This window comes from Ammospiza nelsoni, unplaced genomic scaffold (assembly GCF_027579445.1).
Source record: "Ammospiza nelsoni isolate bAmmNel1 unplaced genomic scaffold, bAmmNel1.pri scaffold_54, whole genome shotgun sequence".
Classification (NCBI taxonomy): Eukaryota; Metazoa; Chordata; class Aves; order Passeriformes; family Passerellidae; genus Ammospiza; species Ammospiza nelsoni.
This window is the reverse complement of record NW_026683192.1, coordinates 1,409,624-1,423,326: the sequence shown is the minus strand read 5'-3', so window position 1 is coordinate 1,423,326 and position 13,703 is coordinate 1,409,624. Positions and strand designations below refer to the sequence as shown.

General features: G+C 49.7%; 1 protein-coding gene across 1 annotated transcript; it reads left to right on the top strand.

Annotated features, from left to right (window-relative positions):
* Positions 1–12,099: 12,099 nt before the first annotated feature.
* LOC132087200 (olfactory receptor 14J1-like) lies at positions 12,100–13,008 on the top strand (the record flags this gene model as incomplete). Its single annotated transcript, XM_059493223.1, has 1 exon — positions 12,100–13,008. A coding segment is annotated over exon 1 (909 nt), but the record flags the coding sequence as incomplete, so codon positions are not given.
* Positions 13,009–13,703: the final 695 nt, after the last annotated feature.

Genomic DNA, 13,703 nt, shown 5'->3' with positions numbered 1-13,703 from the left:
CTCCAGGGTGAGATGGGATTAGAAGAAGATGGGGAGAAGTGAGATCCAAATTTGAGGGTATGGGATCAGGTTTGTGTGGGGCTGAGGGCTTGGGATGTATTTTGATAGTAAATAAAACTTTCAGAACTACTGATTTCTGTCTCATTCATTTTCCATCAGTTCCAGTTCTGATTTTCAAGTGCCACCTTCTCAGCTGATTGTGTTTGTTTTCTCCTTTCTCTCCTGCCTCTCTTTACCTGCTCTGTTTCTCTCTCAGTGTCGCCCTTGACCCAGGGCAGCTCCCACCAAAGACCCTGCCCTGATTTAATTCCCAGTCCAGGAGCTACAACAACCATGGGGGAAGTTATGAAGGCTGGCAGTGAAATGTCACTGTAGGATCTTGCTCCACTTGGTTTTTGTCTCCTTTTAAGGCCTTTGCGTCTCAGGGCAGGAACATCTTTTTCTGGCTGGGAACTGGAATTCCAGGCCCTGGCAGTGTGTACCATGGATGCCAGAGGGGCATTCCTGAGGTTCCCAGGTGCTGCTCCTGCCATGCCTCCCAAGGAGCTGTGCAGGGCCAGGGGACAAGGTCCAGCAGCTCTGTTGGTTCTACAGTGCCACAAGGGCCCCTGGTTCCATGAGTTTCCCTACTGCCAACAGCGGTTCCTTGGTTCCCATGCTGCCCTGCTGTGTCACCATGGATGTTTGGTGCCATGAAATTCTGCAGTGTCACAATGGCCTCCCTCGCTCCATGAGCTTCCACAGTGTCACAATCAACTCCTTGGATGGGCAGTGTCACCATGGACCATTGGATCCAGGCAGCCCTGCTGGGTCACCATGGACTTCTTGGTTCCATGAGGTTTTGAAGATGTCTCCATGGACTTTTTGGTTCCATGAGGTTCTGGAGGTGTCTCCATGGTCTCCTTGGACCCACAGTGTCACAATGAACCACTGGATCCATTTGGCCCTGCTGTGTCACCATGGCCCCTTGGTTCCATGGCACCCCAGGGTCACAATTGACTCCTTCCTTCCACATCACCCCCTCGGTGCCAAAATGGCCCCTTCATTCCATGAGGAACACAAACGTTTTGTAGAAACATTGAGCAAATCCTGCTCAACACACCTGGGAACATCTGTTTGCATTCAAGAGAGAGGCTAAAGGTGAGGATGGCACCAGCAGCTTCCATCTGCAACAGAGATCCAGGGAAAGGACACAGAATTTAGCTGCAGGATTCAGAGAATTCTGCTTCCAGAGATCGTTTCTGCTCACACTGTCCCTTGAGAAAGGTGACACTATTCCAGGCAGCCTGGACTGAGCAGGTGGTTCCTAAGTGGGGTTTTTTGTTTAGGAAACCAGCTCAGGCTTTGCCATTCTTTCCTTCTCAACAGGAAAACTTTTCTCCTAGGCCTGTGTGCAGGTAGAGCCCTTAGGAGAGCAGGTGGGACATGGTGCAATGGGCTGGGACATGAAGCTGCAGAGCTAAGGGACAAGGTTCTGCTGCAGGGAACAGGGATGTCAGTGCCAGGTGGGTAATGTCAGACATGGTGAGGCTGAGGGGTGAGGAGCAGCTTGTCCAAACAGGGTCAGCCCTCAAGGGGCTCATTCTTCTCCATGCCCAGACCTCCTGAGGAGACATTCAGCATCAAGATCACCTGGGGAATGCTTCTGTCAGTTTTTCTCTGGACTGGAAAATAAAAAAATTCTCACTCGATTAAAAAAAGTAATGAAGTGCACTCTTAAATCTCCATTCTTAAAAGATCTCCAAACTGACTCCTATCACCTGTACAGGTCCTGAAATCCTGTAGACAATAGCAGGAAGAGAAAGAGCACCCGAGGGCTTTCTGTATTTTAAAGATCCTCATGGTGGATTTGGTGCTGAGTCCAGGACCCTCAGGCACTGAGAGAAGGTTGAAGAAGCTGCTCAAGGAATCAGCAGCAAAACTCCAAGGCCCTTGAAGCATCACTGGGCCCTACTGAGGGCAAGGAGTGCCAAAGGCTCCCCAGGACTGCTGAGAGCAGAGCCTTGAGGCCAGGATTGCAGGCAGTCAAAGGCTCTGAGCAGGGAACTGCAATGCTGAGCAAGGCCTGGGCTGGCTGGGGAAAGCAGAAAGGCCAAGCCCTGAGCCCAGCCTGGGACAGCAGGGCCTGTCCCTCACGGGTGGCTTGGGGCTGTTTGTGGGGCAGTGGGATGTGAGGGGCAGGAAGGACAAATGTCATAAACCTGTGTGACACTCCAGATCCTCATGGAACCAAAGGGTCAGTGGGACACAGTGGGAAGTTGTGGAACCAAGGGGATCATTGTGGCATACTGGGGCCCATGGAACCAAGGGGCCCGTGGGACACTGTGGGGCCTCATGGAAACAAGAGGCCATTGTGAGCCTGCAGGGCTGGAACACCCCAGAACACTGAAATGCTGGGGGTAGCCAAAGGTTCATTGACTTGAGTTTGGTGCACAGGAGGAACACCAACCCAATATTCTCAATATGGCAAGATGCAAAGAATATTCTTGGTAGGAAGGGACCCTCAAGGATCATCAAGTCCAGCTCTTAAGTGAATGGCCCACACAGGGATTGAACCCACAGCCTCAGTGATACCAGCACCATGCTCTAACCAACTGAGCTAAGAGGTCAAAATGACACAAAATTTTACTGACAAAATATAGGCAAACAAGAAACTTTGGCAAAGGATTTAATACAAGATCCACTTCAACATAAAACTCTTATTAAAGCATTAACTTCATTAACTTAGCCCATTTAACCTAAAAACCTTCAACCCTTTAGATGTTTAGTTAACCAAAAATGTTCCAGGTAAGTAGGATTAGAAGGAGAACAAATAGAGAACAACAGAAAGACTGAAGATCCATAGAAAGACACACACATGGGTACCACCTACTCAGCTTCCAACATCACCAGCAGAGGAACCCCAGGAGAAGGCAGGATCCAGACCCTAGGCTAGCCTCATGCTCCAGTTTTTAACTCCCTGGGCCTTCATGGCACCACCCCTGTGGTGGGACTGCAAGTTGGTTTTCCAATCAGAGCCAGGGTAGGCGCAGGCTTTTGGTGTGTGATTGGTTGACAGCTTGGCCAATCAGAGCTGGGTTGGCACCGCCCCTGCTGTGTGATTGAGAGCAATGCCAGGCCAGGGCTGGGGGTGGGGCTCTATCCCACCACAAACCAAGGCCTGACCCGGCCCTGGCCCCACACGGGCATTCTGAGCATCCTAAGGTGTCTCAGGACATCGATCTCATCCAGCCTCTGAAAGTGACGATGGTGACACTACGGAACCTCATGGAACCGTGGCTCAGTTGTGACAATCGAGATCCCAGGAAACTATGGTGAGACTACAGAACCTCCTGGAATCAAGGAGACCACTGTGCAACTCAGGGGCCCCTATAGAAGCAAGGGTCAATGATCAGACAGTGGGGCACATAGAAACAAGGAGCCATTGTGACACAGCAGGGTTGCATGGAGCCCAGGGACCACTGTGATTCTATTGGGGCTCATGAAACCAAGAAGCCCTTGTGACATTGCAAGACCTCATGGAATCAAAGATTACACTGTGACAGTGTGGGCACCAATGAAGTCAATGGAACATGGAGCAGATCTGCCTGGTTTGGACTCCTGGGGGCTGTCTGGCAGGTCCCACTGAATTTGACATTTCGAGGGCCACTTCCCATCTGACTGTGAAGCACCGGGGCTCTGTGCTTTTATTCCTATGGAAAAGAACTGTCTTTCTTGTCTAGATGCCCATGTCAAAATTTGGATTCTGTGTCTAAAATTCTCAATATCCAAGGGTTACTCCCAGACAAAATCTGCCCCTGCACCAGTGGGGCTCACTTGTTTCCTTCCTATGGAGACCATTGTGACACTGCGGGGCATGGTAGAACCAATGGGCCATGGTGACACTGCCAACCCTTGTGGAATCTGTTATACTGTAGGAACTTGTGGAACCAAGGGCAACATGTTGACCCTGCAGGGTACCATGGATCCAAGGAGCACTGTGACACTGTGGGGCCTTGTGGAACCAAGAACATCTTTGTGGCTCTATTGGGCTGCATGGTCCCAAGGAGCCAGTGTGAAGCAGTGGGACTTTGTGGAACCAAGAGGCCGTTGTGGCATTTCAGGGCCTTGTGGAGGCAAAACGCCATTGTGATCCTGCAAGGCACTGTGGATCCATGGAGAGCATTGTGACATTGCAAGGCCCCATGGAATCATGGAGACCATTGTGACCCTGCAGGGTCTCATGGAAGGAAGCGGCCATTGTGACACTATGGGAACTTGTGGAACCAAGGGAATCATTGTTGCACTACAGGGCCTCACTGGAACCAAGGGGCCATTGGACACAGCGAGGCTTCATGGAACCAATAGAGCATTATGACTCTGTGGGGCCTTGTGGAACTATGGAGACCATTAAGATCCTTAAGGACTTGTGTAACCAAGGGGCCATTATGACACCTCAGGGCATCATGGAAGCAGAGAACCATTGTGGCACTGCAAGGCCTCATGGAAGCAAGAAGCCACTGCAGGGCCCTGTGGAACCAAGGGAACATGAAATATGTATAGCTGCCTTGGTCTCCCAGGGTTCATCTGACAGGTCTGGCTGACCTTGGAATGTGGAAGGCTGGTCCCATCTGCCCCTGAAACACTGGGGCTCTGGGCTTTTCTTTTTATGGAAAAGAATTGTTCATTTTTTCCAGGCATCCATGGCCAAAATTAGGATTCCACCTCCAAACTTTTGTGTATCCAATGATTGCTCCCAGACAAATGTTGCCAGGACAGACAAGTCTGGCTGGTCTTTGACTCCTGAGGGCAGCACTTGCTTATTTTCCAAACACTGGAAAGGGCTCTGTGCTTTTCTTTTTATGAAAAAAACCCCATCCCTCTTTTCCAGGCACAAATGTCTGAAATTAGGACTCCACATTCAGAATTTCAAATAACCAAGGGTTGCTCCAAGCAAACCTGCCAGGACAGACAGGTCAGGCTTGCCTTGGCCTTTGGTGGTTGCTGCTCATCAGCTCCTGAAACATGGGGCTAAGTGGTTTCCTTCCTATGGAGACCAATGTGACACTTGGGAGCCTTGTGAAATGAAGGTGCCATTGTGACACTGCAGAGCGCCATGGATCCATGGGACCTTTATGACACTGTGGAGCCTTGTGGAACTAAGGACATCATTGTGACTCTGTTGGGCCACATGGTCCCAAGGCACCGGAGCAAAGCAGCAGTGTGGGAGTTAGCCTGGCTGTAACTCGGAGTCAGCCAGATTTTACCCCGGATAAACGGGGTGTGAGTTTCAAGCCCTAGGAATAATTTGTCTAACTTAGGCTGAGCTTGAGAGTTCCCCCATAAGCCTTTAGTGTTGTTGTGCTAAGTTGTCTAAGTTCTCCTCCCCTATTGATTACTTGTTTGTCCTGTATGGTTATTGTTCTAGAGTGTTCTACCCTCAAGTGTATATATTGTTGCTTCGCTTTTGTCAGGTCTTTGAATCTCACCCCTCATACTGTTCTCAACTTCTGCATGTTAATTGTTTTTCACCCTGTTACTAAAGTTCTTTTTGGGCAACTCCATTGATCCTGCTTGTTGCAGCATTGGGAGGTAGGACAGTTGGAACAGATGGAGATGAGAGATCTCTGAAGCCAGGTCTTGGAACTTGTGGTTTATTGCAAAGGGTGTGGGTGCAGGGGCCTTGTTTGAAACTGCCAGCCACAGCTTGGAGCAGGCCTGAAACAGGAGCTTGAAAGAAGCACCCAAATTGGCTGCCCGAATGAGGAAGGGAGTTCCCGTTTAATACAATAAATCTTCTTCTGTGCTGCATATTTGTTATGGTTTGACCCTGGCACAATGCCACTGCCCCATGAGAATACACTCTCCCTGGTGTCTGCTGTGAGATGTGGTGTGACCAGGAATAAGAGCAACAGGCTCTTGCTTAAAGAAATAAAAAAGTTTATTAACTAGACTACAAGTGGAAGAAAGAACACACAAGGAAAATGAAACCCTTACAACAGCATTCTCCTCCTCCCCCCACCAAATTCCCAATACCATTCATCTTCCAAAATCACCAACTCTTAGTCTGGCACCACCCTCCAGAACACCCAATTCTCAGTTCATCCAAAAGGGAGGAGTCCTTCTTGTAGCCATAGTGTCTTCTTCCTTTCCATGTTCAGTGCTCTCACCAGTGAACTGGGAACCAAGCTGTCTCGAGGGTTGTCTTTTAAGGATGCATCATCTCATTCCAAAAGGCACAGTCTCTCCTTTCGGGACATCTGTCCCCCCCATATTTTAGCACCCCCTGGGGCTGAGGAGTATCCACACTGCACTCCTCCTGGTTCTGAGGCCCGGGCTCCCCCTCGAATACAGTCTCTGCATTGCACGGAAACAGTCCATAGCTATACAAAAAGCGTCCAGCACATGCTACTCCATCACCCTTTCCACCCCCTGGGGTTCTTTCTCTCTCTCTCCTGCTCACACCTTCCTCTCCTTTACTCAGTTCCTTCTTCATCCTCTAAATTCATATCTTCTCCAGGGGAAGGTTAATGCTCTGCTAAGCTTTCATTATCCCCAAAAAGGTTAAAAGCCCTTACACTCGGCTGGACACCTTGTGGGAGTTCCCCCCTCCAGTTCTTCTCTGCAGCCGTGCGGCCCTGCTGCAGGCACAGGTTTATGGAATTTCAAAGTAACACACACAGGCTGTCTTCTCTCTCTCCGTCTCCCGGGGTGGGGGGTGGGGGGGGACAGGCAGAATATCTCTTGTGCTCCTCCATTCCTTAAATTCCTCCACCCTTGGGCCCCTCAGGGTCAGGCCTACCTCCCCCAGGCCGCATGGCTCTCCCCTCCCCCACCCAGCAGCAGACAGCTGGGCAGGGGAGAGCTCTGACCTCTTTCACCACAGGAACACAAGAGACCTCCCAGGTGGGCCGCTCTGGTTTTTAACCCCTGTGTTTTCTCAGAGGCGGATCTAATTTTCAGTGGTTGTACCAAGTGCCAATCTTAAAATCTGAGCATCCATTGGTGGTTTGATGGTAGTGACCACAGCATCTCAGAAATCTCATTTCCGGTCCAACCACCACAATATTCTAATTTCAATAACCAATCTAGTACAAGATACGAATCTTATACCATTTACATACAGCCTATAAGAATCATTACATCACTATACTGTGTTACATTTTAAACCCTAAAACCTACTCTTTGGACCCCTTCTGCCAAGCTAACCTTGCTCTGACCCTTGGACCTGTCTACAAGCAGAGGGTATTGTTTCATCAAAAGAAGATTACCTTCAGCTGGCCATACCATTGTTTTCCATTTGTTCAGTAACTAAGGCTTGGTGTCTCAAAGCTTGCTTTCATTTCAATCTCACTTATAGTTTCCATATTCTCAAAATCTTTTGCCAGGCAATCATATGTATAAGGCTTTCCTGTTTCATCTTCCACAGCATCTGCTCCTTTTATTTTCACCACCCTTGCCCTGAAGTTGGGGAACCAGAAAGGTTTGTCACCGCCAACCTCCTTGCGACTTTTGGTGCCTGAACAGGGACCCTGACATTGAATCATGTCAGCTGGGGTTAGCTGGTTGATAGGCCAGTGTTCCCTGGGATTTTGGATTATGCCAGGCTGGCAGATTCATCATTGCTTCAAGGGACCTTGGCCAGGATCTGCAGGGACAATAGCGGTTTCACCTGCATAAGATTGCAGGTGGGTTTGGGGAAATGCAAGATATTTATTGCCCATTTTGCCACTGTGTTTTTACAGTATGAACCCACATCCTGTAATTGATTTGCGGTGTTCGGTGGCTGTTCCCCCTAAGGCTAAGAAAGAGAAAAATGGGCAGTCAGATGTCCAAAGTAGAAAGAAACATATATGGATGCTTTGTTAATTCTCACTGATCATGACAAAATATTTTCAAAGAACAAATTTAAATCAGTTGTGGGGTGGATCATTAAAATTTTTCCAGATGCCCCTGCTGAAAAAATCTATACTACTGAATTTTGGGACTCAGTGGGAGTTAAATTGTACAACCTTTTGATCTAAACCGACCCCATTGCACCCCACATACTCCCCATCTTCCACACCATCCTTGAGACCCTTCACCAGCAAGCAGTGTGTCGAAAATTCAATCTGTTGGTCACTCCTAACTCAGGACCTCCTCTCAAACCTGCCATTCCTGGACCTTCCATGATGCTCCAAGATGGCAATGGACACGCCCTCTTGGAGCAATGTGACCTGGAGACTCAAATGGAAGGAGCCTGAATGTGGCCTGATCATCCTCTCGCCATCTTGGCTCCTCCACTTCCTGCTACCACAGCCTTGTCTTCTGCCCTGAACTAACCTCCAGACTCTACCGCCTCAACTGTGGGTCATGCCTCCACTGCCAGATATTCCACCTTCACCCTGGGCCATGCCTCCTGAACTCTGCTCTAGAAGTCCACCATCTAGTTAAGAAAGTAGACTGGCAAATAGTCTGGAAACTCCTTGTTGTACCCATATGTTATGAAGGAAGGGGGCAAAATCCCAGGTCTCAGCCACTGGTTCATGGGAAAATCAAGGATCTGTGTAGGGCAGCTAAAGACCATAGGAAGGACTTACCTTCTTTTAATGGCCTAATGAGGACCAAGTTTACAGCACATGTCTTAACCTCCTATGATTTAAAATATAATATGACCATGTTGTTATCACCTACAGAATACACCCTGTGGGAAGGGGGGGTGGAAGGGTTTACTAAATCAATTAATAGTAGACTATGCTAATAATGCGGCAAGGGAGGAATTGACAATCAACCATTTAGCTGGAGAAGGAAAACACAGCCTACCAGATGATCAAGCAGAAAGCATCCCCGGAGAAGTATTGGATGATATCAAAGAGATGGCTTTGCAAGCTTTAATCCAGGAATTGGATGGTAGCACCCCAATTTGGACTACCTTGGGTGGCTGCAGATAAAGCTTTAGGACAATTAGACCATCTTGAGTGCCTGTTCAGTAAGCAAACCAATACTACCTCCCTCACACTGAGTGGCCTGCTCTCAGACATAGAGACTGTCAGACACACCACCTTGCAGAACAGCAACAGAGTTTTTACTCTGGGCACATGGGCATGGCTGTGTAGACTCTGAGGGATGTGTTGCATGAACCTCTCCAGCCACAGTGAGTCAATCCACAAGAGCATTCAGGTACTGAAGGAAGGGTTCAAGAAGCTTCAAGTGGAAAACAAAGACTGGCTCAATAAACTCTTCCAATCCTGAGGACTAAAGGGTTGGATGATGTCTAGCTAAAAGAGGACTATTAATTCTCTTAGTGATTGTTGTTGTATTATTAATTGTCCCATGTTTGTTTGGGTGCTTTTAGAAAGTCTTACAAAATTCTTTCAGTTCCTTCTTTGTTGTAAAACAGAAAGGAGCAAGATACCCAACACAGGCTCTTCATGAACTCCTTGGAGGAGAGCATTGGAGGCCAGAATGGCACAAAAACCTCTCAGAGATTCAGTGTGGGAAGGAAAATCTTTAAGTACCTAAAAGTACTCTGAAATACATAAAGTACCTTAAAAACCTTGAGTATATCAAGGCATTAATGAGCCCCACTGAATGTCAATCCAAAGATCTCAAGGGACTCATTAAAGCAGATAATTGGGGCCATGATTGCAAAAACCTCTCCCAGAGTCTGTATCAAAAGGGAAACACCAAGTACCTTAAAATAACTGAAGCACCTCGAAGCATTAATGAGCCCCACAGAGTGTTGTTACTGACAAAGCCTCTCCAGGGACCAATTAAAGCAGATAATTGGAGGCCATGATTGCAGAAACCTCTCAGAGACTCCAAGGCAAAAGCCAAACCCAAAGTCCTTTGAAAAACCTGCAGTCCCTGCAGGGAGCATTAAGGAGCCCCCAGGGCCATTCCTGAGCAAGGCTCCCCAGGGACTCCTTCCAGCAGATCCTTGAGGCCACTGGGATGTGGGCTAGGGGGGGATGCTGAGGGCAGGACAAGGGGCTGACAGTGCCCAGCCTGGCTGGGGCTGTGCCAGGAGGCCCCAGGGCCTCAGGACAAGGTGTCTCCTCCCAGCCTTTGGTGGCACAGACCCTGCTGTGCCCCAGGGCACCAAGACTTGGCTTCTCCTTGTCCCCAGCTGTCATCACTGCCTCCAGTTCTCTGCTCAGCCTGGGGCCTGGGGACACTCATGTCCCTCAGTGGGACCCATTAAAAGTCCAAGAAAGTTTGGAGTTGGATTCTGACTTGGAGTTCTGGAGAAGTTTCTTCAGCTCCCTCTCAGGGACTGATGTTCAGGGCCTGAGCACAAAGCCCCAGAGGCTCATTAAAGTCCTTGTGCTGTGTCTGTGCTGCTGAGTTGGGCTGGGCTCCTGGCACATAGGCAGCTCCTGGTAATCAAGAAAAGCTTCAAAAGCACATTTCTCTTGATGAGCAGCTCTTCTGCCAGCCCAGCAGGGCTGGGGCACTGCCTGCAGCCACCCTGGGCACTGCAGTCAGGGCTGGGAAGGTGCTGAGAGGTGCCTGGGGCAGAATCACTGCCAGCCCTTGGCACAGGAATCTCTGGCTGCAGGACAATGCAGCTGCAGCTCCTGGAGTAATCTCCTCAAGCTGGAACATCCCAATGCCTACAGACTCTGTGAGTACAACTCTGAGTATATCTGGTGTGGTGTAGATGAAATGCTCATGGAGCTCTGACATGCTGAGGGGTTTGGTTCAGTCATACAATATTCCAAGTCAAGGATTTTGATAAAAATGAGGAAATTTCCGGAGACTTTTCATTCCTTTACCTACTATTGGAGAATGACAGGAAGAGAGGGTTAAATATTCAAGGTAGTATGAATTATTACTTATTAATTTAGTCAAGTGCCTAAGACATCTAAAGTGCTACTTTTAGTGATCAGTAGGTTCACAGGAGATCCCTAATGTGCTTGCAGCCCCTCTGCCCATGGACAGCACCAGCATCTTTACCCTTTACTGGACCCATCAGGCTCAGTCTGTGCTGTCCTTTCTCCAAGCTGAAAACAGAACCTGCCCCCAGACAATGCCTTGCAAACAGGTAGGGTTCTGTCAGGCTAAAGGAGAGTGCACAGAGATTTGGGGTCTGTGAGTGCTGGCAGGGAGAGGTCAGGCACAGGGAAACACCTGCAGGAAGAAAATCTCCAGGAAGCAGAGAGAAGATCAGGCAATGAGAGAAAACAAACCCCAGCAATGCTGTGGCAGGGAGAGGTTAGAGATGTCCACAGGATCCCCTCCAGTGCAGCCCCTCCCTCTGAACAAGCCCCCTCCCTCCTGTGCCCCAGCCCAGCCTCTGCCCTCAGGGCCGGGGCTCCAAGGCGTGCAGCCCCTCCTGTGCAGGCAGAGCTGCAGCAGAGCCGTGGGGCAGCTCTGCAGCCCCAGGCCCAGTTCCCTCTGCAGAGCACAGGGGTGGGAGCAGCTGCCTGGCCCTGGGGTCTCTGGCAGGGGGCACAGCTGGCTCAGGGTGACGCTGTCCCCAGTGCCCGGCTCTGGGCAATGCTGTCAGTGCAGCCAGGGAAGGAGCTGCATCTCCCTTCATCCAATGCTATCATAAGGACACTTGGAAGTCTCCCTGAGATTTCAGTCCAAGCCGGGAGATTCAATCCAGGGTTCAAACCTGTTCTTGATCATCTCTTGAGTTATAAGATTGATGGGGAAAGGCAGTGGTGTTGTGACACTGAAAATGCTGCTTGGTTGGAGAAGTAAGCAATGTGAGTCCTTGGATAAAAATGTGGAGCTGGGCTGTGGTGGATCCATCTGCTCTCAGCAATACCTGGTGACATTTTTGATGAAAACATGGGAAGTTGATTAAAATCCACCTGAGCAAGGTTAAAGCCAACAGAAAATCTGAACAGGTCAGCATGCCAGACCATCTCCCCTCACTCTCCTCTCGTCACTTTGCCTCACAGAACTTGCTGTTCTTCCTGATTGCAGAAAGAATGTTGAGGATTTCTGATATGCAAGATTACCAGGAGAGACATGGGGGGAGCTCAAAAAGAAAACCTCAGAACACTTAAATACAGACGCAATTTTGTGTGTGTTACAGAGAATGGTATATGGGAAATGGCTTGGATTTTGGTTACAGGTATCTCCTCTAACTCTTCACTGTCCTTTACTCCATGAAAAGGATCCCAAATGTCCAACAGCAGCTCCATCAGCCACTTCCTCCTGCTGGCATTGGCAGACACGCGGCAGCTGCAGCTCTTGCACTTCTGCCTCTTGCTGGGCATCTCCCTGGCTGCCCTCCTGGTCAACGGCCTCATCATCAGCGCCATAGCCTGCGGCCACCACCTGCACACGCCCATGTTCTTCTTCCTGCTCAACCTGGCCCTTGCTGACCTGGGCTCCATCTGCACCACTGTCCCCAAAGCCATGCACAATTGCCTCTGGGACACCAGGGACATCTCCTACACTGGATGTGCTGCTCAGCTGTTTTCCTTTATGTTCTTCATCTCAGCAGAATATTTCCTGCTCACCATCATGTGCTATGACCGCTATGTGTCCATCTGCAAACCCCTGCACTACGGGACCCTCCTGGGCAGCAGAGCTTGTGCCCACATGGCATCAGCTGCCTGGGCCAGTGCCTTCTTCTATTCACTTCTGCACACAGCCAATACATTTTCCCTTCCCCTGTGCCATGGCAATGCCCTGGGCCAGTTCTTCTGTGAAATCTCCCAGATCCTCAAGCTCTCTTGCTCAAATTCCTACATTAGGGAACTTGGCCCTCTTATGGGTAGTGCTTTTCTGTTTTATGGTTGTTTTGTGTTCATTGTTTTCTCCTATGTGCAGATTTTCAGGGCTGTGCTGAGGATCCCCTCTCAGCAGGGACAGCACAAAGCCTTTTCCACCTGCCTCCCTCACCTGGCTGTGCTCTCTCTGTTCCTCAGCACTGGAGCATTTGCTCACCTCAAGCCCCCCTCCATCTCCTCCCCATCGCTGGATCTGGCACTATCAGTTCTGTACTCAGTGGTGCCTCCTGCACTGAACCCCCTCATCTACAGCCTGAGCAACCAGGAGCTCAAGGCTGCACTGTGGAGACTGATGACTGGATGCTTTCAGAAACATTAAACTGATAGCCAATTTCTGCCAATCACTTGTAATAAAAATAATTTTTGATACTTCCTGTTGGTTTCAGTTTGAAGGTTGTTTTCCGTTGTTTTACTTTTTTCCTATTGTCCAGAAAAGAAATGTCATTGTTTTTGCCATTTTTCATCCTGTTTCTCTCTAAATTCCCTGTTGCCACAGACTGTGTCAATGAGGGGCTGCGCTCTCAGTGGCTTTAAAGGAAATAAAGGATTTCCCAGAAAATTTTTCTGCAGAAATGCACTTTTGTTGCCTTCTCTTGAGCTGCAGCAGCAATGTCTGTTTGCAGAGCTGGGCACAGATCAGTGCTGGCCCAGCAGCTGTGCCCAGGAGCAGCAGAAGCACTTGGTGTTGCCAGTGCTGCTGCCTTGGCCCTGCCCCGCTGCCCTGGTGGCCCTGGTGTTGCTGTAGGGCCTGAGTGCTCTTGGGTCCGGGCACAGTCCTGGGGGTGGCAGTGCCGGGGCTGCAGCAGGGACAGGCCATGGGCACTGCTGGGGCAGCACTGACACCTCAGGCCAGGCCCTGGGGGCTCCAGGCTCCTTGCCCAGGCTCTCTCTACAACACGGCCAGGCCAATGCTCAGCACAGAAAATCCCAGGCTGGCCATGGGCAGGCTGGGGGCAAACAGCATGGCTGGGGCTCTGCAAGGGCCATGGG